The sequence below is a fragment of the Pinus tabuliformis genome, chromosome 6 (assembly GCF_031772625.1).
Source record: "Pinus tabuliformis cultivar Carrire ecotype Pingquan chromosome 6, CPIR1, whole genome shotgun sequence".
NCBI lineage: Eukaryota > Viridiplantae > Streptophyta > Pinopsida > Pinales > Pinaceae > Pinus > Pinus tabuliformis.
Genome location: NC_142292.1, coordinates 1,732,525,772 through 1,732,550,974, shown reverse-complemented (window position 1 = coordinate 1,732,550,974; position 25,203 = coordinate 1,732,525,772). Strand labels below are relative to the sequence as shown.

General features: G+C 39.0%; 1 protein-coding gene across 1 annotated transcript in view; it reads right to left on the bottom strand.

Annotated features, from left to right (window-relative positions):
* LOC149265814 (DNA-binding protein LIV4-like) overlaps positions 1-21,815 on the bottom strand; it is a 104,883-nt gene extending 83,068 nt beyond the window's left edge. Inside the window, exons 1-2 of the mRNA XM_089393884.1 lie at positions 21,583-21,815; positions 20,039-20,126 (exon numbers count right to left, since the gene is read on the bottom strand). Coding sequence (XP_089250010.1) covers positions 20,039-20,126; positions 21,583-21,600 — 106 coding nt within the window. The 5' untranslated portion in view covers positions 21,601-21,815. The remainder of the gene's footprint in view (positions 1-20,038; positions 20,127-21,582) is intronic.
* Positions 21,816-25,203: the final 3,388 nt, after the last annotated feature.

The window sequence follows — 25,203 nt, the reverse complement described above, 5'->3', positions numbered from 1 at the left end:
GAGATCTGAAATTCGCTGGAGAATCGAGTTCCAGAGCCAGAAGCCATGGTGTGAGTCCGGAAGGGCAGAAAGTTGAAGTTCCTGAGGCAAATCGATCAACCAAAGGAGTGACGCAGTCCCCAAAAGCTGTGACGCAAAGCAGTGCAGTGAGTGTGCAGAAACTGCGCAAAGGCAACTAGGGACTAGCCATTCAGTGGTTGGATCAGTGTTGGATCACCAGTGATAGTGTGAGGTATACCTCGCTCATCTCTCTGTCAGTCAGATTCTCTATATTGGATAGACAGCAAGGCATCCAAAGATTGATTCAGAAATTACTACTTAATAATACAAACCCTAAGCTGCTGCACCAGTTTTCCCACATTGGGCTTTTCCGGGGAAATTGGTCCAAAAATAACGGTGTCACTTGTGTGTTATTTCTTTCTTGCTCAGATTCTTGTTTCCGCATATTATTTAAAATTGTGAAGGTTGCAGTTGTATTTACTTCGATATTTACAGTAGAACACAATAAATAACTTGCATGGATTTATAAGTAGGGGAAGAAATATCATTTTGTTGCAGTAATGATTCGGGGATTCTCGAATATTCACATGGTATCAAAGCGCAGGTGAAGCAAGGGAGCAGACCGGAAAAGCCAGCACTGAAGGGAAGGAGAGAGATCGAAGGCTGCATAAGCAACAAATCGAATCTCCAGAGGCATTGTGCAATCCAAGCTAGGAGGGAAAGACTTTCGTAGAAGATATCTCTCTGGGTGAGTCGACAGAGAGGTAAGATTTCCAAATCCAGATTTGTCAACGACAGAGGGAGCAACGCAGAGCAGTTTCTAGTGAGACACAATTTTCTACAGCCGTTGTTGGGAAAGAAAACGTCAGAAGAGAGAAGGAGACACTATTTTGAGGGAATTCGTCCTCAGAAAAGTTCCAACCAAGAAGTTTGAATTCTCATTTGTTGAACAATAGTAGAGAGGAGCAAATCTACTAACTCTAACAAGGAGTGCATAGGCCATCCCAGCAGCAGCGCAGATGAGAGAGGAGGCAGTTAAACATTTTGTTAGCAGAGATAGCAGCTAACGCGTTGAGAGATCAAGATCGGTTGGATGGAGCATCCAACTATGTGATCTGGAAGGCTAGGATCTCATGCCTTCTGGATGAGTATGATCTCAACGTCGATAGTGTGGTAGTTGTACCTGGTGATGCAGATCCACTCAAAAAGTACAAGGCGGAGATGGTGAAAGCCAAGTGATTGATCCTCGATGGAGTGAGGGATCACGTTGTATGTCACATTGTTGGCAAAGGGACAGCGAAAGAGATGTGGGATGCCTTGGCTACGTTGTATCAAGAATCTTTCGAGCAGCGGAAGATGTACTTGGAGGAGAAGTTGAGATCAGCTAGGATGGAGAAAGGGGAACACATTGATCCATTCCTATCAAAGATTCAGGAAGTCCAAGATTAGTTGGCAGCCGTAGGATCAACACCTAAGCCTATAGAGATGGTGAGGTTGGCCCTGAATTCAGTTTCAAAAGAATGGCAAGTGTTTGTCCAGAGTATCTTGGGGAGAGAGAAATTTCTGGATTGGGAAGGAATGTGGGCCACTCTTCAGTAGGAAGAGATGAGACAAGACTTAGTCAAGTGAAAACTTGATGGCAGCAGCAATAGTGGGACGAAGCCCAAGGAAGAGGAAGAGAATGTAGCCCTTGAATCTAAGGGGCAACAGGAGCATCCAAAGAAGAAGAAAGATGTTTCAAAGATCAAATGTTTCCGGTGTGGTGAATTTGGTCACTACACTACGCAGTGTTCTCTCAAGAAGAAGGACAAGGATGAGAAACATGATCCATAGGCTGCAACCACAAAGATCAAGAGGAGTTCGCCATGATTGCCCAATAACCTCCAAGGGAGAGGTGGGGTGATCTAGTACTATAGTTCGAAAGAACTCCAGATGAGCAGGATCCTTGAGGAGTCCACCTCTTGGATCAATACCTCGCTATGGGAGCCCATATAAGAAATAGCAGGATGGTCCAGGTCAGTTGATGCAAAGAATGTCAGAGTGACAGTTTAGTGGTTAGGAGCGCTAGAGTCTGAACAGCGCAGAGCTAGTGTTGGCAGTAGTGCAGTTGGCACAGAGCAGAGTCAGCAGCAGTGCAATAGCTTCAGTGACAGTGCAAAGACTATTAGCAGTCAGAACTCAAGCAACAAATGCATCAAACTAAACACCCTTGGTTGAATATTTTGGATGCCTTTCTATTGCTGTTGCAACAGCAGCAATAGTTAGAGAGGATTATAGTGTAGATGCAGCGTTGGCAGTGGCAGGGATAGCAGCAAAACAGATGCAACATTTGCACAGTAGTTGGTGGGAAGAGATGTCAAACATCAGCAGTGCAGAGGGAGATGTTACAGAGTCTGGGAGATGCTTCAGCAGGTTGCATTACTAGAGCACATTCCTCGCTAAGAGGGAGTGTTGATTTATGGTAGCATCGAATGTGCTCTAAGCCTCAAAATTTGCAGGGAGGCTAGGACACATCTATTCCAGAATACTCAAAAAATCGTTTTGGGAAATTCCACCCGGAGAAGGTCTTAATAAATTAATTAATTATTTTGAATGGATGCCTAAGTCTAAACTTAGGAAATTAAAATAATTAAAGGGTATTAATTAAACTGGGGTGAAACTTCTAGAAGAAGACGAGGATCAAGCCAAAATGATATGAGCCATTGATGACAATCTAATCTAGGTCATTGGTTCTCAACGAGAAGAATATAAGAAGAGGCTTGATGGGCATTTGGAAGACACATTGAGTAAGATATCAAGAGATCGATTTTTGAAGAGAGCAGCGCAATTGTTGCCGAAGAAGTGATCGAGGTGATTTCTTGTAGTGAGGGGCAAAGATAGTTTCCAGTTGGAGAGTTTCCTGATTTGAGGATACATTATAGAGAAGGTAGAGAGAGATTCAGAAAAGGCAGCACAGAGCCACGCTGGGCAGCGTAGGGCCACATAGAGGCAACGCAGAGCCAGAGAGGAGATCCGAAATTTGTTGGAGAATCGAGTTCCAGAGCTAGAAGTCAGGGTGTGAGACCGGGACGGCAGAAAGTCGAAGTTCCAGAGGCAAATCGACCAACCAAAGTAGTGACACAGTCCCCAGAAGCTGTGATACAGGGCAGCGCAGTGATTGCGCAAAAATTGCGCAGAGGTAACTAGGGGCTAGCCATTCAGTGGCTAGATCAGTGTTGGATCACCAATGATAGTGTGAGCTATATCTCACTCGTCTCTCTGTCAGTCAGATTCTCTATATTGGATAGCCAACAAGGCATCCAAAGTTTGTATTCAAAAATTATTGCTTAATAATACAAACCCTCAGCTGCTGCATCATTTTCCCACATTGGGATTTTAGGGACATTGGTCCAAAAATAATGATGTCACTTGTGTGTTATTTCTTTCTTGCTCAGATTCTTGTTTCCGCATATTATTTAAAATTGTGAAGGCTACAGTTGTATTTACTTCAATATTTATAGTAGAACACAGTAAATAACTTGCTTGGATTTATAAGTAGGAGAAGAAATATCAGTTTGCTACAGTAGTGATTCGGGGATTCTCGAATTTTCACACTAAGTTGCGTAGCGAGCCTTTGCACTAGGCTTGCTAGACTTTGCAGTAACAAGTCCAAATGAAAAAAACTCAAGATAGGGTGTTGCACTGAAGAATAACTAGGAGAAAAATTCAACCCTTTCCTCCACAACTAACCTAGCTGCTATAACTCAATGTTAATATCTAAATAATCAAATATGCCTGCTAGTAAGGGATTTGAACTAGTGAAATCCCTAAGTTCTCCACGAGTGAGAATGGTCCCTTTGGTCTGCACTGATATGGAGCTAGAAGCAATGTTGTCATCAACATGTCACTTAGCTCCCCTAACTAATTGGAGTACCATAAAGAAAGTAATCCACTAAACAAAATGAGGTTGTATAGAGTGGGTACAAAGTATGAGGACCTCTTGAATGTCAACAACTAGACATCTTCGAACTTAGCACTGAAAGAAATTGCAAAGGGTTTAGATCCCCCTCAATAAGAAATGAAATTTACCACGAATCCCATAATATATGGGACAACGGAAGATGAAACAAATGGCAAATCTTGTTTGAACGATCTATCAAGTGGTCCATTTGAATCCATAGTCAACGATATCCAACTCTGAATGGGAATCTAAAAGAGCATGCATCCAATGGTGAAACATGTAATGGGGATAAAAAATAAGTATGTCCCTCATCATCATGAAGTGCTCAGCATCGGAGGCCATCCTCGAATGTAACCCAACTTGATGATTTATCAAAGTGACCTAAACATATTTCCTATAGATATCCTCGTGAATCATTATATTCATCTCTTGTTTGGTTTGTAGGAGGTGGTTGGGTGCACATAAGGACCATCCAAATGGAGGAAGTCAGTCCAACATGATACCTAATAAAGTAAGGAGATCTAAGACTCAGATATACCACATTGAGACCAAGCCAAAGGACAAGCAACAATGAATTTTGATGAGTGTTAGGCCAAGCATTGATATATGTCACGCCCCTGCCATGTACCAGCGAAACTCCAAACATGGTGTAAAAGTGAGACAAGATTGAACACTGGCTCAAGTCAGTAGGGGTGAGCACCAAATGCAAGGAAGATAGGATGAGGAACCCTCTGTTTGCATCAAATGAAGTGATTGAGGAAGATTGTCCATAATCCTCTCCATTGAGGACTAATCAATCTCTCATAAAGCAGGTCCCCAAACCTCAAATCCAAATAGAACGATGGGACGGACGAGAGTATCCAGAAGCAACAACTTGGACAATATATCCAGAATGTGCTATTGAAAACATTAACTTTCTTGAGAGCCAAGGACCCCTGGCCCTTATTGATTTCGGGCTGAAGTGCATCGCACAAACTAAAGCGAGTACCTATAAATAATACCCCCTAATAAGGTATATGTGATGGTGATCTCAAACTCCTTCCTTTTGAAAAAGAAGTTGTGATTAAAGAGAATCGTCTTCAATTTATTGAAGATCAGGACTTTGGTTTTACCCAAATTGGTTATCAACTAATGAAGATCACAAAAAAGGGCAAAGGAATCCAATACTCGTCCAATCCATCTAGGGATGAGGCTGGATAAAAACCAGAACATGTTGTAGAAGGCAACCATCACCATCCTATATTTGTTCACTCGAGGAGGACTCCAACTTGTCAATGTATATCCTGAATAAGATAAGGGGTAGGGACCAACCCTGTTTAACCCCAATACTACTTTGGATGAGGTCTAATAGGCCATGTGTTATGCACAAGCGACCAAGGGCTAACTTGTATAGACACATGATGGCTAATAATAAGGTCTTTGAGATGCCAATGTCTTTAAATCTCTAGAATACAGTCTGTTGTCGTCCAAGTTGTACACGTAAGTGCGGGAAAAGTTTCCAACCCCGTAAGGTATAAACTTTGTGCACAACACTCAGAGTAGGGGTTGTCACTCTGATCCCTACTCTTTCTGTTTAAGCTCTCTCCTAGACAAGCTAAGGGGGGTAGTCCCTAAGGGTAGATGGAAAGGGGAAACTTGTTGGAACAACAAGTTCTAGGAGACTTAGAGGCAAGGCAATTGTTATTGATATAACTTGATTAGGATTAGCAAGTGATACTATAGCGGGCAATGAAATGGATCTAATGTGATAATGTGTTTAAAGACCAATGCCTTCATTATCAATGCAAAAAATTAAGATGCTTGCATAAATTAGAGATTACAAGTTATAGAAACAACAATGCTGCAAGAAAGGTTAGCACGAGATGCAAGATTGATATATGAGCAAAATGATGACTTGCAATACCAAACAAAAAGAGCACCTTTACTTAAAGAGATATCAATGAGATACAAGTGACAAGTACAACATGAATATAAATTGCAAGTAAAATTAAAAATGCTCATTAGATCAGCAATGAAATTATGCCAGATGCAAGATGCTTGAGATGCACTACAACACATTATTCCGATAGTGACCAATGAAGCACTTCACTAAAACAATAGTGATAATAATATCAAATACCTATAGTTAGAGTAATTACTGTGATGTCCTTCACTTTATGTGATATATCAATTAGAGACAAATGACAAACACAGCGAACTAAAGGGAGATTAGATTTCTAACAGTGATAGATGATGATGCAATTTAGGAACTAGATCTGAACTATGCAATCAATTCTGATCTGAGCAGAAGATGCAATAGAGAGTTAGAGTCTAAATTTGACAGGAAAAAGATAGAGGCTCCTCTTAACACTTTTGATGAGATCCAAAAGAAACAAGCGATGTAATTACCAATCCACTATGCTTCTAGCTATCCAAAGCCACAAGAATGCATAAGTTAATCAACAAAGAGCTTCAAAAATAGAAGGAAAGAACCAGACCTTGAGAGACCTTACTGTCAAGAGATATCAGTCCAAAAGCAGCCCTTGGCCTAGCTAGATCAGTCACCAAGGAAGCTTGTTTAAAGGCTAGAAAGAATAACTAATTTTTTTGTGTATTAATGTGTGACCAATATTGATTGTTTTAGGCCACTTATTACCAAACTTTTAATGTGATTACCCTCTTATTGAAATGCTTCAGATTTGAGAGAGTGTTAAGGTTTGCAATAGGCTTATGTTCAAGGGAAACAAGGCCTCTAGGACTTGCGGCCCTCCTCCAAAGGCTGATGTATCAGTGCAAAGACCAGATGCCAATGTCTTGCCCTCAAACCAGTGATGTAACCCCTCCAAAGTGCAACGTTACTCCTGCAACCACAAATCGTTAACCCTAAATCATAAAGGGTAATGAACATACCTTGTTTATGCTCGTGGCTAGGGAAAAGAATGCCTATTTAGGCCTGCAGCCAAGCAAATTTTTCCCAGTAACCCTAGCGGCCACTCAAAAGAAACTTGTAATCAGACTTTGGCCCAAAGAAAAATTCACTTATAAATCTGCAACAGCAATTCAAAGTCAGATTTGGATGAGAAATCAATGAAATTATTTGCAAAATTTTTATGCATCAAACCCTTGACAAAACTCTGATTTTGCAATGTGATTAGCCCTCTTGGGTTTGCGTCATTGACAAAAATGCTAGATGGCTCCAAACGCTGCCCAAACCCTAGCCGTCTGGGCTAGTTGAGGGCTAGTCCCTCCACAAATTCGAATTTCTTTGATCTCCAGGGTGAAATATGCCTGCAAAATAAATTCAAATAGAAGCCCTAGGATCCACAAGAAACATGAAAAATAAAACCCCAATTGGCTACATGTACAAAGGACAAATAAATACAAGGGTTGGAAGAAATAATTTACAAATTACCTACAGTATTCGCAATAAATTTATAGCTCTAATAAGCAGATCTATTCTTTAGTTGCACAATTAGATTGGAGATAAATGAATAAAATAGAGTTTTTATATTTGAGCCATGGCCAAGATCTCTTCAAAACAAATTGTTAGATAAGCTTGGGAATTTAACACAATGGGCTCTTAAACTTCTTGTCTTGGGAGTTGACTTGTCCAACCAAATACTTCCCCAAGATCTGAATACCATAGAGTCTCTACACACTTAAGATCAAGTTATTAGATCAAAAGAGGCTAGATCACACAATAAACCCTCAAAATCTAGAGATACCTGCTAGATTAATCAAATTTAATGTGTTACTCTAAGCCTAGTAACTAATGCAAGATACCTATGCATACAGTTAACCCAAACATTGGCTAATGAAATAATAACTTATAGAATTTTAATTCAATAGAGCATTAGGAACATGATTCAGTAAATTATTACCAAGAAGCAGAAGAGGAGCACCATCACAAATAAACCCCCAAACACTTTTGCTTTATTATTCCAAAAAAAAAAATTACTACCAACAAAGCTTGACTCAGAGCTCGACCCATATTTTTCTATGAGTACCTCATACAATGAGGAGCAAAACAGCTTCCTTATATAGAAAATAAGAGCATCAAACCCCTCCAAGTGGAAATAATGGCTAGTTCCCCTGATCCATGGCTTGATGTTCGTCAAATTAATTTGATCCCTTGATAATCGGTGCAAAATTCTCCAAAAAATTTCAACCTCCTTGATTGTTGAGCTTGATGGACCAAACTTTGACTTTTGGGTGGTTTTGGACTACTGGAGAATCTTCAAAAATTAGAATTCTCGTAATTCTCTCATTCAAAGTAACCATCTTGACCCAAAAATTTGATTTTATTGAGAAAATATTCCTTTTGGCCCCAAAAATTTTTTGGACTGGGATGTTTTGCCTTGGAAACGAGTACTTACTACTTTCTAATTTTTTACTTTGAAAAAGGACCTCAATAATTTCATTGATAATTTTTCCACTTGGAGAGAATTTAATTTTCTCTCATTTTGATTTTTGACATTTTTTCATTTTAATTATTTTGACATTTTTTCAGTTTAATTATTTTGACATGAATGACTCAAGAGGGGATTACATATTTTGAATTTTCCACCCTCAAAATGGGTTTAAAAAATATTTTGGCGATGATGTCTAATTATGAGTAATCGTTCACCAAAATTTCCTACACAACACTTTTTACATCAAAATATTACATAGATATCCCATTAGAATGGGAATTTACAATTAACGCATGACCTATTAGACTTACCAAATTTTGTGACACAAGACAGATGATCTAGTGTGATAAAAATACATAGAATCGACAACACTAGGACTACATCTGAGACCTTACCATCAAGCCCCACTCTAGCTTTGGGGGATGTGTGGGAGAAAAACTTTGCCAATTATAAGGGTCCGGAAATGCTAACAATTGGCGGAGGGTAAAAAACTCCCTAGAGTGAAACTCTTTGCTAAGAATCAAAGGGTTACCTAGATGTTTGTACATGGCTTCATAGTCGCACTAGAATCATTATTACAATAAAGGCCCACAGAGTTACAAAATTTAGGATTACAATGATAAATTTGGAAGTTGTGTGATGATGATTACTTTGAAAACATTTCATCTACTGACATGTACTTTGCATCTTGGGGGAATTGACACAAATGTGGTCAACACAGCATCCGTATGTTAGTTTTTGGTAGCATCGAAAGTGCTCTAGCCTTGAAAATTGGTGGAGAGGCTAAGGCACATGAGTTCTAAAGAACCCAAAAATCGTTTGGTGAAATTCCACTTGGATTGTATTTTATTAAAATAATTAATATTTTTAATGGGGTTCCCAAGTCTAAACTTAGGAAAATTAGAATATTAATGGGTATTAATCAAAATATGGGTGAGAATGATCTAGAAGGCGGATCAAGTCAAGTTTTAATTTTAGCCACTGATTAGAGACTTAATCTCAGCCGTTGAAGTCCCAATGAGAAAAGTATAAGAAGGAGGCTTGGGGTTCATTTAGCAATACACAGAGAATTGATCAGTCAATTCGATTTTCCTAGGGCAGGGTTTGCTAAGGAATTCGAACCAGTGATCAAGTAGTGAGGATCAGAGGAAGTACTGGAAGGAAGTGATTTCCAGTTCCAGTGAATATATGTCATAGAATACAAGTAAGGATAATAGAGCTAGGGTTGGGCCAAGGAGGGACAGTGCAGCAATTGGAGGAGATTGACGTAGAGGGACAGCGCGGAAAATGGAGGAGGTTGACGCAGAAGGTCTGGGGGAAAAGAAGAGATCAGTGTCGGGAATCACTATGAGTGATTGGCAGGAGAAATCTCGATTTCTCAGCAGTAGAAGCAGAAGCAACCCAGGTTGACGCAGTCAGAGGGAGTCTCAACGCAGAAGTCACGCAATGGTTGCATAGGCTCCAACAGAGGCTGCACAATGGGTCATCTAGAAGTTAGGGACAAGATAAAATCTCCAAAATCAGTGTGAGAGAATTCTCAGTTATCTTCTCTAAGTGGATTTTCATTTTCTCTGGGGCATCCAGATTGTATTGAGATATTTACTGCCAATAATAGAAACCCTCATATCTGCTGCACCGGTTTTCCCATATTGGGTTTTTCCGGGGACAATTGTCCAAAAACAAGTGTGTCGATGTGATTGTTCATATGTTAATGTTTATCTTGCCTTTTATTTTTCAATTCTTAATTTCTGAAGTCTGCAACTGATTTATTTTGATATTTACTGAAACATTGGTGAATAACTTATTGTAAATAAGTAGGAGAAATAAATCAATTACTGCAGCAAATTTTCACATGGTATCAGAGCAAGGTCCAGGCAAGATGGAAGCAAAGAAAAAGAGCATGGAGAATAGTAGGGATCATAATATTTCCGAATTAGCTTCCAGGTTGGAAGAGGAATTTGCTTGCTTATCGAGTTCTACATCAACCGAGGATTGGTACATTGATAGTGAGGTTTCAACTCATATGACTGGAGAATGAGAATATTTCTCGAGCCATCAGGAGGAACATATGAACTTCCAAACCACAATGGGTAACAGGATGAAATGCACCCTAGTAGGAAAGGGAACTGTTACATTCCAAACAACAGTAGGAGATAGTCTTCGGGCTATGAACGTACTACATGTGCCAGGTATGGCAATGAATTTGATTTCTGTATATCAATTACAAGATAAGGGATATGATGTATACTTCATTGGTAATAGAGTATATGTCAAGCATCCTAACTGGAAAAGAGGGCCCATATTGGAACTCGAAGCAACAAATTATAGAAGTTGCAACTCGAGTCTCCTATGGCACTGATAAGTAGTAATGTCAGTGGAGAAAAATAATTAAATGAGTTATGGCATAGAAGGATGGGACACTTACATCATGGGGCGTTAAGGATGCTCAAGGAAACTGTTACGGGGGTTCCAGTGCTTACTACCAAGCATGATGATACATGCAGAGGCTACGTGCTAGGCAAGTACGCCAAAGCAGCTTATTCCAAAAGCAACAATAGAGCTAAGAGTGTATTAGGCTTAATACACTTAGACATCTGCGGTCCAATGTCTACAAGAGCCATCAGTGGTGCTGAGTATTTTGTCATCTTCATAGATGACCATTCCAGGAAAACTTGGATCTATTTTTTGAGAACCAAGGATGAGGTCTTTGATCAATTTAAGGAGTTCAAGGCTCTAGTGGAAAACCTGTCAGGAAGGAAGATCAAGATATGGCGCTCAGATAACGCGGGAGAGTACACGAATAAGGAATTCACAGATTTCTGTGCAAGAGAAGGGATCCGAAGAGTATGGACAATACCTTATAATCCAAAGCAGAATGGAGTCGCAGAAAGGAAGAACAGAACTATTGTTGGAGCAGCAAAGGCAATGTTATATGATCAGAATCTACCCAAGTTTTTATGGGCAGAAGCATGCAGCACGATTGTATACATTCAGAACAAGACTCCTCACAGGGCTTTAGGAAAGAAGACGCCAGAGGGTGTTTTCACGAAAAAGAAGCCAGAGGTAAGTCACCTCAGGATATTCGGAAGTGTGGCTTATTGCCATCTTTTAGAAGAGAAGCGGACCAAGTTAGAGAAAACTGCCGAAGTTGGGCATCTCGTGGGTTACAGCGAGACTTCAAAGGCATATCGAATGCAGTAGGAAGATTGTAGTAAGGCGGGATGCAAATTTCATGGAAGATAGAGCTTTCAGGAAATCTCAAGAGATTCCATTTGAAAAACAGCCTAAGGATGCTCCTCTGGTCCAACAACAAGGATCAGATCTAGCAAGAAGACAGGTATCTAGTTCAAGCACAGTAACCAATACTAACATCTCCTCAAGAGAAGAGGAGCCAAGAGTGTCATAGCAGGTACAACAACAGGAAGAGGAACAAATGGAACCTCCCACCACCAGTGGAAGAACTAGCCGAGAAGTACAACAAACTCTGAGGGACGCAGAGGAATTCGTTGGAGCTCCTAGAGCAGAGAAAAGGCAACATAGACGACCTAACAGGTACCAAGCATTGGTAGCTTAGGTCGAAGAACCTTCTAGTTTTCGAGAAGCCGTACAACACCAAGTATGGGTGGATGCCATGGTAGAAGAGTACAGTTCCATCATGACAAATGATGTTTGGGAAATTGTACCAAGACCAGAGAACATATCAGTTGTGGGTTTGAGATGGATCTACAAGATCAAGTATGCTACAGATGGCAGCGTAGACAAGTACAAGGCTAGGTTCGTCGCAAAAGGATATGCTCAAAAGGAAGGAATAGACTATGAGGAAACCTTTGCCCCAGTAGCTCAGTATACCTCTATCAGATCCATTATATCCCTTGCAAAATAGATGGGATGGGAGATTCACCAAATGGATATCAAGACAGCATTCTTGAATGGGGTGATAGAAGAAGAGGTATATATCGAATAACCAGAAGGTTTCGAAACACATGAAAAGAGAACTCATGTGTGTAGGTTGAAGAAAGCCTTGTATGGGCTGAAACAAGCACCCAGAGCTTGGTATGGTCGAATTGACAACTACTTACAGCAGTTGGGATTCATCAAGAGCGATGTCGATCCCAATCTTTATTATCTGTTGGTAGAAGGTGAGCCATTAATTCTGGTATTGTATGTGGATGATCTATTTTTGACAAGATCATCCAGACTCATAGAGGATTGCAAGAAGAACCTGGAAACAGAGTTTGATATGAAGGATTTGGGGCTAATGCACTATTTTCTGGGATTGGAAGTTTGGCAGCAGGATGGTGAGATCTTCCTTGGCCAAGGTAGATATGCATCAGAAATTTTGAAAAGATTCAGAATGCAGGATTGTCGACCTATGGCTACGCCTATGATTACCAATTGGAAGAAAATAGATGCTTCTGGAGACAAGGAAGTGGACCCCACCTTATACAGACAACTCATTGGGTTGCTTATGTATTTGGTCAACACCAAGCTAGACATATGTTATGCTGTCAACACCCTTAGTCAGTTCATGGTGGAACCAAAAAGGGCGCATTGGGCAGTAGCAAAGCACATTCTTAGGTATGTGCAGGGAACAGTCAACTTTGGATTAAGATACACCAAGAGCAATGATATCGAATTGAGTGGATTCACTGATGCAGATTAGGCAGGAATTTCAGTAGACAGGAAAAGTACCACTGGGTATTGCTTCGATATTGGATCTAGGATGACCTCCTGGTGCAGTAAGAAGCAGAAGTCTGTAGCACTGAGCTCTATTGAAGCTGAGTATATGGAAGCTAGCAAAGCAACATGTGAAGCTATATGGCTCAGGAAACTGCTTGTAAATCTATTCAAGAAAAGGATGGAAGCAAGAAAAATCTTGTGTAATAATCAGAGTTGTATCAAGCTCTCTAAATCGCTCCAAACACATCGATATTCGGTGTCACTTCATCAGAAACTGTGTTCAGCGTGGGGCGGTATAGTTGGAGTATACTCCCACAAGATATCACGTAGCAGATGTACTCACCAGGGCTCTAGGAAGAACAAAGTTTGTTCAATTTCGGGAACAAATGGGTATGTTGGAAAATCCCTTTCAATAGTGTGATGCAGCATTTGAGAGGGAGCTGTAGTACAGATGCAACAATGGTAGTGGCAGTGTCATGGGTAGTACAGTAGCAGCAATAGCATAGTGATTGGTGGCAGCAACAATGCGGAAAGGAGGTGCTTCAAAGATAGAGCAGCGTGCAGTTGGACATTGTTGCTAGAGCACTTTCCTCGCTAAGAGGGAGTGTTAGTTTTTGGTAGAATCAGAAGTGATCTAGCCTTGAAAATTGGTGGAGAGGCTAAGGCACATGATTTCTAAAGAAACCCGAAACCGTTTGGTAAAATTCCACCTAGATTGTATTTTATTAAAATAATTAATATTTTTAATGGGGTTCCTAAGTCTAAACTTAGGAAAATTAAAATATTAATGGGTATTAATCAAAATATGGGTGAGAATGATCTAGAAGGCGGATCAACTCAAGTTTTAATCTTAACCGTTGATTAGAGACTTAATCTCGGTCGTTGAAGTCTCAACGAGAAAAGTATAAGAAGGGGACTTAAGGTTCATTTAGCAATACATAGATAGTTGATCAGTCAGTTCGATTTTCGGAGGGCAGGGTTTGCTAAGGAATTCGAACCAGTGATCAAGCAGTGAGGATCAAAGGCATTATTGGAAGGAAGTGATTTCCAGTTCTAGTGAATATACGCCAGAGAAGACAAGGAAGGACAATAAAGCCAGTGTTGGGCCAAGAAGGGACAGCGCAACAGCTGGAGGAGATTGACGCAAAGGGACGGTGCAAAAACTGGAGGAGGTTGACGCAAAAGTGCTGGGGGATAAGCAGAGATAAGTGTCGGGAATCACTATGAGTGATTGGTGGGAGAAATCTCGATTTCTCAGCAGCAGAAGCAGCCCAGGTTGACGCAGTTAGAGGGAGTCCCCACGCAAAAGTCACATAGTAGTTGTGTAGGCTTACGCAGAGACTGCGTAGTGGGTCATCCAGGATCTGGGGACAGTATAAAATATCCAGAATCAATGTAAGAGAATTCTCAGTCATCTTCTCTAAGTGGATTGCCATTTTCTCTAGGGCATCCAGATTGTATTCAGATATTTACTGCCAATAATAGAAACCCTCATATCTGATGCACCGATTTTCCCACATTGGGTTTTTCCGGGGACAATTGTCCAAAAGCAAGTGTATCAATGTGATTGTTCATATGCTGACATTTCTCTTGCCTTTTAATTTTCAGTTCTTAATTTCTGAAGTTTGCAGCTGGACTTATTTTGATATTTACTAAAGCATTGGTGAATAACATATTGTAAATAAGTAAGAGAAATAAATCAATTACTGCAGCAAATTTTCACACTGTAGGGACAGAATCAAAATCTTTCTAAAAGTCTACAAAACAACAACAAACTTTCAAGAAGTGATGACAAGCTTCCTCAAAGATGGCCCTCAGTGTAAGGACTTGATCAATAGTTTTGTGTTCAGGTTGAAAGCCAACATATCCTCTAGCTTTGTGATGTCATCGCTCAAAGCTCCTCAAAGAAATTTAGAATTGTAGCATAGAGCTTCAAGAACTTATGCCCCACCGTGATCACTCTGTCGTTATTGGGATCATAGCTTGGTCTTGATTTTTGTATTGAGTGAATGATGTGATGTGATCATGCCAGTGGAAAACTTGTACCAACTACATGGTTAAAAATATTAACCAAGTAGGAAACCATAGGACAAAGACTGTGCTTAAAAAACTCTGCTTGGAAGACATACACATTTGCTTCTTTGGTATTCTCTATCGGCCACAAAGTCTCTCTAATGTCCTTATCTATGAACAAGAAGCATGAAGAAGGTAGAGGTAACCTCAATCTAGCCCTGCCCAAGGACATCACAAAGGATGAAGATGTGCCAAAAAAGGAGCTCGGGTTAAGGTCAAATGAGAGGGGTAAGTGGCAGAGGAAGATTGTGTGCAAAAAATGTTTAAGGGTGAGAATAGAGAAGGTACACAAGTCGCCTCTCCTCTAAGAGAAAAAGAGTTGTTTCATATGATGGAGAAAATGATGATAAGAGACTTTGATGTTGGGGTTAAGAAGGGAGAGCATGGGTGAGTGCATAATGAAGTTGGTTTTTTATGCAATGATTTAGAGGACATGAGTTAGTTTCTAGGCTAGTCGAAGTAGGCCAAGTGTCACAAGGGTTGAACTTGAGTGCTGCATACCAAATGATGGATGAGAGACAAGTGTACTTTAAGGGGAGCATCTAACAGAGGTGGATAGTAAAGGTGTCTGGACCCCCTCCTCGAAATTGAAATTAAGGCAAGGCAGGCCGTGTGGGGTGGGGGATGTTAAAGGAAATGTAACTAGGTTCGGTCTTCATAAATGTACTTTTGATATTTGTATTTCTTCAAGAAAAGAAATATATTTTTATAATATATGTCAATGAGTTTCTTGCTCATTGAAATAGGTCTAGCACTAGTTTAAGTGCTATAGGTGAGTCAAATAGTCAAAAGGAAATGTTGAAGGCCTTAAGGGTATGTTACACCATGTATAAATATGTATTAAAGTCAAAGAGAGAACCTCCAAGCAAAGTGAAGTCTACTCCTATGCAATGGCACCATCAAGAAGCTCCTTCAAGAATGCTACACCACCATGGAACTATCCGAAGTTTGCTCAATAAATCAGCCTCCTAGTAGTCCTTAAGTCGGCCTACAAACAGTTGACAAGTCGGCCCAAATGGAGGGATAGACCTCTATATATAGAGGTTGTCCACTCCTCTATAACGCATTTAAGTAAGCTCTGAAATCAACGGAGAGAGAAGCCGAGAGAAGGAAGGGAAGGGAACTTTAAAGGGTCTCCAAAGGTGCAGCAAAGTAACTATGAAGGACAACGAAGGTGAAGGACTGTTTCTAGGGCTAGAAACAATCACACATACGAGGAAGAAGAGGAGAAATCTGCCGGTATGATAGCAGGGACAAGCAGTCCACAATATTGTGTTTGACACTAAGGTCACAAGGCCTCCCAAGACAAGCAAAGAAACCCCTATCTCCAGCGAAGGAAGAAAGACCCTAATTCACTAAAGGGTACTCTCCACACGTGGAAAAGTAGGGCAGCAGAACAGTAGAACAGTCATAAACTCAAGAAGGATCTCGGTTGGTCAAAGTTGAAGTGTACTTGAGCAAGGGATAGAAGAGGAACACCTCATTAAGAAGACTCACTCAAGGAAGGTCTATCTCTAGACAAGAATCATAGAACAAAGTGTCGGAAGAAAGAGGATGAAGTGCTGGAGAACAAAGTGCCAGAAGAAGTGTTGGGGAATAAGGTGCAGAAACAAGGAAGGACTTGAATTGTGCTTGGAGAATACTCTTTTCAAGGGTCTAGGGTTTGGCATTGATCAATAGAAGCTTCAATAACAGAAATTCACTAAAGGGTTTTCCTCTCAAGAGAAGAGAGGTTTTGGCCTTGGAAGAGAGCCAACATCTTGTGTTCTTGTTTTTATGTTTTGGTAGCAATTCGATGAAGTACACACATGCATTAATAATAAGAAGAAGAAGATTAAGCTAACAAGAAAAGTAAAAAGACTCCACAAATTGTTATCAAGAAACGAAGAATCACACTACACCACTTTGCCCTAGATTCTTCAACAGGGAGTGTTTCCCAAAAAGAGAAAAAAAGAAGAGCATGGTCCACAAGTAGGATCAAGGCAACACTCACATGGCAAATAAAGGCAAGCATGTTTTGGCTTGGGAGGACATAATAAAAAAAACTCAACCCTCCACTCAGGAGGATATAATAAACAATATGCACCCCTCCACCATGAGGGTGGCATGTGAAAAAATGAGAATCTTGAAAACAACCATTAAAAATCCAAACTCATGACACTCTCCTAGTTATAGGAGGTGTCAACCATAAACTAAGAAGTCCATAGACATCTAACATTCGATGAAGCCCCACTAACGTTAGATCTACCTCTTATGTATGAGATACATCCTCTAATAAATCATGGAGAAGAATTTAGAAGTCTCTAGTGCAACAATTCAAATCCCCTAGAAGGATAACTTCCTCAACCGCAAAATACAGGGTGATACCAACATAAAAGCCTGCAATTGATCTTCGTTAGGGTTATGAATACAAAAGGACAAATAAGTTATAGGGAAGTAAACAACTCAATGTAAATGTGCCTAGTGAGAGATGAGACCCATGTAGCCCAAACCCACATGAACCTAGTAAACGCATTTGTTGCCACCAAAGATATCTTGCTCCGAAGGGAGTATTAAAAAAATACAAGAAACTCCTCCTAAGGCTCTAATACCACTATAACTCCTCATCTCCTATCTACATGTTGTGAACTAATGGTAACTTATGATGATGTGCAAGACAGATCAAACAGGGCTCTGATTAGTCTCAACGACGAATAGGATGTCTAGACTCTAACAACCTCAAAGCATTGTACATGAGACCCAATGATGACTAGAAAGATGCACTGCCATTCCAATAATTGATGGAGATGCCTACACTCTATCCCATATCTCGTTGGACCCACTATTTGGAACCCCTAGGATAAGACTCCCACCTAGGTGGAAAAAAGTGCCAAATAGTTGCTCTAAAGTTCCAAATCACTACCCATTTCCATACATTGCATTTTTTTGTAGGTGGCTCTCTCGAGCATTTACACTCCTTAACCTGTGATCTGGGGACATCTTCAAAGTAAATCTTATTGGAGAGAAAATAGCTAAGTTTTTCTTTAAGGGATCAATGTTATTCTACTAACCTAAATCATGGGAAGAGATTGGAGTTGAACCCAAGCCAAGCTATGTCTAAGGGAACATCAAGGAGATCAAAATTATCCCTTAAAAACAAGCCCCCAACCACCGTGGGTCCAACGATGAAAGTTGTAGAGGAAGCCCCCTCAACATGAGGTTTAATTCTTATTCAAACCTAATATGCTCGTCTACTAGCTTAGCTGGTACTACTTCCTCAAAAAATTTTATAAGAGGGGGAGCTTTAGCCTATCCTCTATCTATGTCTACCCATGAGTTAATATGTGTTTCTATTTCATGTTGAATGAGGCTTCTAGAGATATCATCTCCTCCTATTTCTTTTTAAGGTTGAGAAGTTCCGCATGCAAGACTTCGCTAGAGGGGTTGTGGGGGATCTTGCTATCCTTTAGCTATGTCAGACAAATATTTTCCACCTCCATTTTTTTCTACGAAGTTGATACATTCACAAACATCTGTACATAAGGCCAAGTTTCATGACTCCTAGTGTTCTAATCTAGTGAATAAGGTCTATAGAATGTTATTGTTGCCCCTTCACTGAATCCTGTGTGTTGATTGTCTAGCTAAGATCTCCAAACGAGGGGTCTACCATATCGACTATAGGAGATCACTTTATTCCAACATATAACAAAAGAGATGTGTGGATAACTGGCAATAGGGTCATCAAAATGGGTTAATGAGGTGAATCCCCAAAGGGGATTGGGGATGCCCCACAACCCATCATCTGATGCTGCAAAACTTCACTGTAACCTCGACCGTGTCACTGCATAGATTGTCAAAACCCTAGATCTTACACTGGAGTTATAGATGAGACATCTACAACTGATAAATACAAGGGATTATGAGCTCACAGATAGGGTAGAGCTCACAACTCACGATAATGCACAAGGAATACGAGCAAGCAACTTGTAGATAAGACAAGAATGTGCACAAGAGCCAAGGCGGAAAGGGTCGAGGTCGAGGAGCCAAGGTCATGAGGGGAGGAGGTAGTATGAGAAAATGTCATGGGAGTAGAGTTTCGGCAAGATAATGAGAGCAAAGGTTCTACAAGATACATCTTCACAGAAGCAAAGTCATAAAAGCTTGACAATTGACAAATTCAACAGTGAACAACTCAAGTAATAGGAGCCTCAAGGATGAGAATATTGTCCCAATGTTCAACGACCAAAAGAAAAACAAAAAAGGGCTGAGGGGTCACAACAAGCATACAAGCTCGCAATTTGCAAAAGCAGAGGTTACAAGCTTGTAATTCGCAGATGACAGGGACAAGGGCGAGCTTGGGAATTGAAGTGGCAAGACACAAGGTCATGGAGTGGAGGTGCAAGATATTAAAGGCAATAAAGCTAGACAACAATCTTGTTGAGTTGATATGCAAAGCTAACTTGGGGATGAAGGATGACAATTACCTTGGATTTTAACTAGCACCCTAGAGATGATAAAGTAAACTATTGAGCATGAATTTGAGGTCCTGCATTTTACATCTTTAAAAATATATCTATGGTCGAACAAGTCACACATTGAGGGTTGAGGAAACACTCATTTTATTTATACGAGATATTGTATAGTGTGTTTGCTTTAATGGACTCTTGATCAACCAATGCCAAAACAAGTATTTCCAATAATTCGTTATCTTTCAACACAATCAACTCACAAATGCAATTCTTTAGTAACATTCCCTTCAACTAAACTTAATTTGACAAAACTTCAATTACACTATGCATATCCTATTATCCTTGTCAATCTTTTTTGTTAATTTTATAAAATTATAGTACTTGAGCTCAAGTGAGTTCCACCAAACTTCTACATAATTTCACTGTATGAATCAAAACTTACTGAAGTAACATCAATCAACAAATAATACCATATTACAACAACGTCTGAAAACTAAACAATTTACCTATTTTCTTCCAGCAATTTCGAACCTCTGAATGTTTGCTGCAATTTAAGATCATATGTAGGCCTCGGTCTTCTTCAAATCCACGTTCCTGTGAAATCAATTTGTTTCACACATTAGGAACTTGACAGACTATGCATAGCAACACACAACTAAGCTTAAAAAGGAATGGGCTAAATTTTAATGGCACAAATAAATCAAATTGAAGTACAATTCATTCATTAGTATTTTCAATTATCGAATGCAATCTGTAGAATGCAATCTGTAGTTGATGCGAAACATCTTACCATACTTTAAGAAATATGTTTCTAGTTCAATAAATAAAGATATATATATTAATTGGACCAATAATTGAATTTTCAAGAGGAAACAAATTGAAATTATCTATTCATTTCTATACACCATAATATTTTTTTTCAAATCATCGATGTCACCTACATTAATGTTAAATACTTATATGTGATTTTTCTTAATCATGATATATAAAATTTCCTTTGATGTCAAATCTCGATACCTCCCAAATAATAAATCATAAAAACCAACTTATTCCTCCAGTCGCTCAATTCATTAACTTCAAGTAGATTCAATTCGTAATACATATAAAGGTAGCCTACAAAGAACAAATCTAATACAACCATGCTATTGCAAAGGATTGTCTAGAGGTAGATAGTTTCTTCATACACAAAAACCTTTTATTAGTTCTTTTCTAATTGCTTAAAAAAAGCATATACAACAGTGTGAAGAATGCAATGATGAAGACCAACTTGGGTATAACATAAAAAACCAATTAAATGGAAAAATCTCCAAGCCATACTAACAAAAGAATCTTTTTTCCAACCTCTTAAACCTCAGCAATAAATTATCTGATATAGCAAAAGCAAAAGCAAAGGGTTTGGAAAATATTTTTGTTTGCAAGTCTTTGTTGAGCATCTAAAGGGACATCGAAATTCAGGAACCAAAACCCTCCCCTACGTCAGCCAGTTGGGGTTTGAGAATTGAACGAAATTTCTTTAGTGAGTCGTCCGCAGATGAACAAATTCAATTTGTAAAGGGCTGAAATTCACTGTTTTATTTTATAATCTAACTCCATGCAGTGATCACCAATTTGCTTGAGGATGATTTTATCATTTAGTTTGCAATCGAATTTTTTTTTGTGTTGCAGAAGTAGGTTTTCATTAAGAAATTTGGCATCAAAATTTCCAATTTTTTTTTGCCCAGCATTTGTGGCAGTTTCTCTATAAAAGTCGCAAGTCATCAGGAGTTGTTCACATCAAAGGGTTTCAAGTATCATTATTTACATAAATCATTTATAACTTTCAAATGAAGTTTCTGAGCCTGTCGTGAATAAATTGAAGGACTATTGTTATGTGTTTTCCAACGGCAAAGGGGTTTTGAGGTTCTTCTTTTACATAAAGTGACTCGCAACAATTCTGTAACAGGACTCCATCACCTAATTGCGATCTCTTCTCCCCTGGACGGAACCAGCTCGAACGAAAAAAAAATTGAAGGTTTCAATTTTCAAGCAAGAATTCACATCGATTTGGCACCTTAGGGGAGGAAGGCATTGTTGTGGAAAGCCATCTTGAATTTTTGAGTCTTTCTCTCCTCAGCCGTAGGAGATATTTGTCATTTTTCCGTAAGCGAATCCACTATAGCTTCTGAGCCGAATTTTCTGAATCAATTATTTGGAAACGTAGGGTTTTTTAAAAAAAAAAGTGGAGGTTCCATTTCCTAACGGCAGAATTTAGTCTTCATCCCCATTTACCTCCTTGATCCTGGATGTCGAAATCTTTTAAAGCAGTCGTTTTCCTTTTTGGAGAAATTCTTCTTACTTTAATTATAAAATCATTTTATATCATTTTTTCTGTTAGCTTTGGAAATCAACTGGGAAAAGTTTCATTATTTTCTTTCATTATAAAGTGAATTTCACTTTTGAGGAAATTTGGTCATATTTGTAAAATCATTATAAAAGTTTGTTAATTCGAGGAAGGGATTTAAATTTTATTTATAAACCCCTATTTAAAAAAGTTCAAAACTCTTGGTTAATTTATTTTCCCTTAAGCATATACCAATTTAATTGAAGTATATCTGGTAATGGAGAGTAAATTTCTTTAAAGGAAAATCGATTTCCCTTTTATTGGGAGAAATATTCTCATTTTAATTTCTTATAGAAATTTTAAAGATATTTATCTCATTATTACTTTTGAGGAGAGGATATTTGTTATTTATTTTATAAACTCTTTTTAAAAGTTTAGCTTAGCTTTCGATTTATTCTTTAGATTGAGTTTTCTCTTATTGCACTTTGAAGTTGACCTTTAAGGTCGTTTCACATGTGCAATTGCTAATTATATGATCTATTGGTGTATTTTACGTTTGAGTAGTTTATGTCTTTTTTCACATGTAAAGTAGTATAACTTATGTCTTTTAATTAGCAATGTTTGCTATCTTTTGAAATAATTACTTGTGCTCAATAATTCATACATTATAAATCATTTAAAGCACCTGTGTTATTTATCTATCACCTTGTTTCATTGAGTGACCTCTAATTGCTTCATTGACATAAATTAATCTCACTTTGTACTTAAAAGTTCTTTCAATCATAAGTGGATTGGTATTTCATTTCTTTGATGCATAGTGATTAAGGCGTATTGAAGCCTTGTGTTAGCTTTTGCACCATTCACCTAACTTGCATCTATCTTGGGCATATCGTTAAATTATGAGCATATTTATTTCACTTCCAAAGTCATAATATTGCTCTTATACATTGTCATATTTTACTTGAGTATTTACTTTGAAGTGTGGGTTTCTTTGATTCTTGCATACACTCATTCTTTAATATTGTGTCATTTTCTCATGCTAACATCTCTTTGGAGCACTGCTATTCTTTAGCCTGACATCATTTCTTAGCAAGTACTTTGATTTATCATTGAGTATTGTTGTCTAAAAGCACTGGTCTATCATTTCTTTCTTGTGGTTTGCCTAATCAAGTTTAATTGAATCTATCTTAACATTGCTCATATCATTAATACTTGCCTTAATTAATAACCAAGTTACATTAATAACAAATTTCCTTGCCCTAGATCTCCTAAACCATGTTGTTCCAATAGGGCTCCCATCATCCATCCACCTATAGGGACTACCCCCCTTAGCTTATCTAGGAGAGAGCTAGAACGGAGTGAGTAAGGATCGAAGTGACAACCCCTACTCTAAGCGTTGCTACTTAAGTGTACACTTTGAGTGACAATAGTGCCCGTGCCTCCAGCATGTACGCCCGACGTGCCAACACTTGTTGAAAATAGCAACAAAAATGATAAAAATAAAATCCAAAATATTCCAATTTTAATTTGTCTTAAATTAAAATTGTGAATTAAATTCAAATCTAGTCTCACCAGCTGCTTGGAAATAATTAATTAATTCATTATGGATTAATTAGTTGGAGAAATTCAAGTTAGAAGTCTTTCTGAAGACATGCAAGAGTTATCCCTTAAATTAAGGAGATTAACCCTTAATTAAGGAAATAAGATTGAGTTATATTTGAGTTGTAATTAGTTAGCTCAGTTTACTGAGTTAAGTCCAGTTAAATTAGTTCCAAACTGTATGAGGAACTAATTGTGAATTATCAATCAGTTGATGCATGCATGCACCCAACCAATGTACTCTAGATAACTGAAGATTCCTTCATCAGAAACTCATGCATGTCTATTCTGAGGAAGACCAAGTTGAGCTAAATGTCAAGGACAGTGTACTATCACTTGCATGTGTTTTCCTATAAAGGAAACTCATGCATGCAGTCAAGGCAAGGTTCCTTGAGGATTGCGCAGTTCTGACAGTGTGTTAGAGCATTGTGTGAGAGCAGTGTTACACTGGGTGAAGGAGATCATCCCAAAGGTAACTGCGCAAGGAAATAGGAGCTTGGAGGGCAGAGGAGAAGGTTTGTGAGAAGCTTTGATTGCCTGTGAGCATCCAGGAGGATTGTACTGAGAGTTTACTAGCTGTGAGAGCTAAGGCTTTGTGTAATTCTTATATATTTCCACCTTGTATGATAATACAGTTAATGGGGTTTTTAGCTAAGGCTTTCCCCTAAGTATTCTTCTGTGTTTCATGTGCATTGATTCTTCTTCTGATTATATGTGTTCAAATTGATCTTGCTCAAATCTTTTTAAGCTTCCGCAAATTGATTGTAGAAGTAGATTAAAGTATTTTGCTTTAATTATATTGCATTATCAGGTTAATCTACAATCAGAATTTCTACATAGTATCAGATCTAGATCCATAGAGAAATTTCTACATGGTATCAGATCTAAATCCATAGAGAAATTTCTACATGGTATCGGCGCTGATTTTATCGGAGTTATGAACAGTATATGGAGAAGAGAATTCGAAGTTTGAAGTTCGGGGTTGCAGGTGCAAATCGAATTCTTATCATACTTCAAGGTTGGCCAATGGTGTTCTATGGCTTGAGACTCCAGTATGCCTTGGAAGGCAGCTCGAATTACATAACATGAAAAGATCGCATGGAGGTTGTATTAGAAGACAATGGCTTAAAGGATTGCATTAATCAAGAAATCCCAAAGCCAGGTTCAACTAATGCACAAGAGTTGGTTGAGTGGAAGAAGTGTGTGGCGAGGGCGAGACGGATCATCCTTGAGGGAGTTCGAGACCATATTGTCTTGAGTCTCCATGGGAAGGATACTCCATATTCAATGTGGAAGACATTGAAGGACCTCTACCAGAACAGTAGCGACCAGAGGAAATTGACGCTCAAGGATAAGCTTCGAAGAATCAAGATGGAGAACTGCGATACTATTTCCACATATCTGAACAAGCTCACCACTTGTAGAGATGAGCTTAGCAGTGTGGGAATAACTATTGTTGATGATGATATGGTGAGCCTCACTCTCCTTGGCCTTCCAAAGAGTTGGAATAGCTACCAGGACTCTGTGAATGGAAGGGAGAAACTGTCGGATTGGGAACGACTATGGTCGGATCTCATGCAGGAGGAGATCAGGAGGAGCACTCAAGATGGTTCTTCATCCAAGGGTGATGATGAAGAAAATATGGCCTTAGCAAGTAAGGCAAGGAAAGGGAGGGAGAAGGATTCTCATTCCAAATCGAATTCTTCTCATGGAGGGAAGAAGGTTGAAAAGTCTAAAGTGAGATGCTTTAAT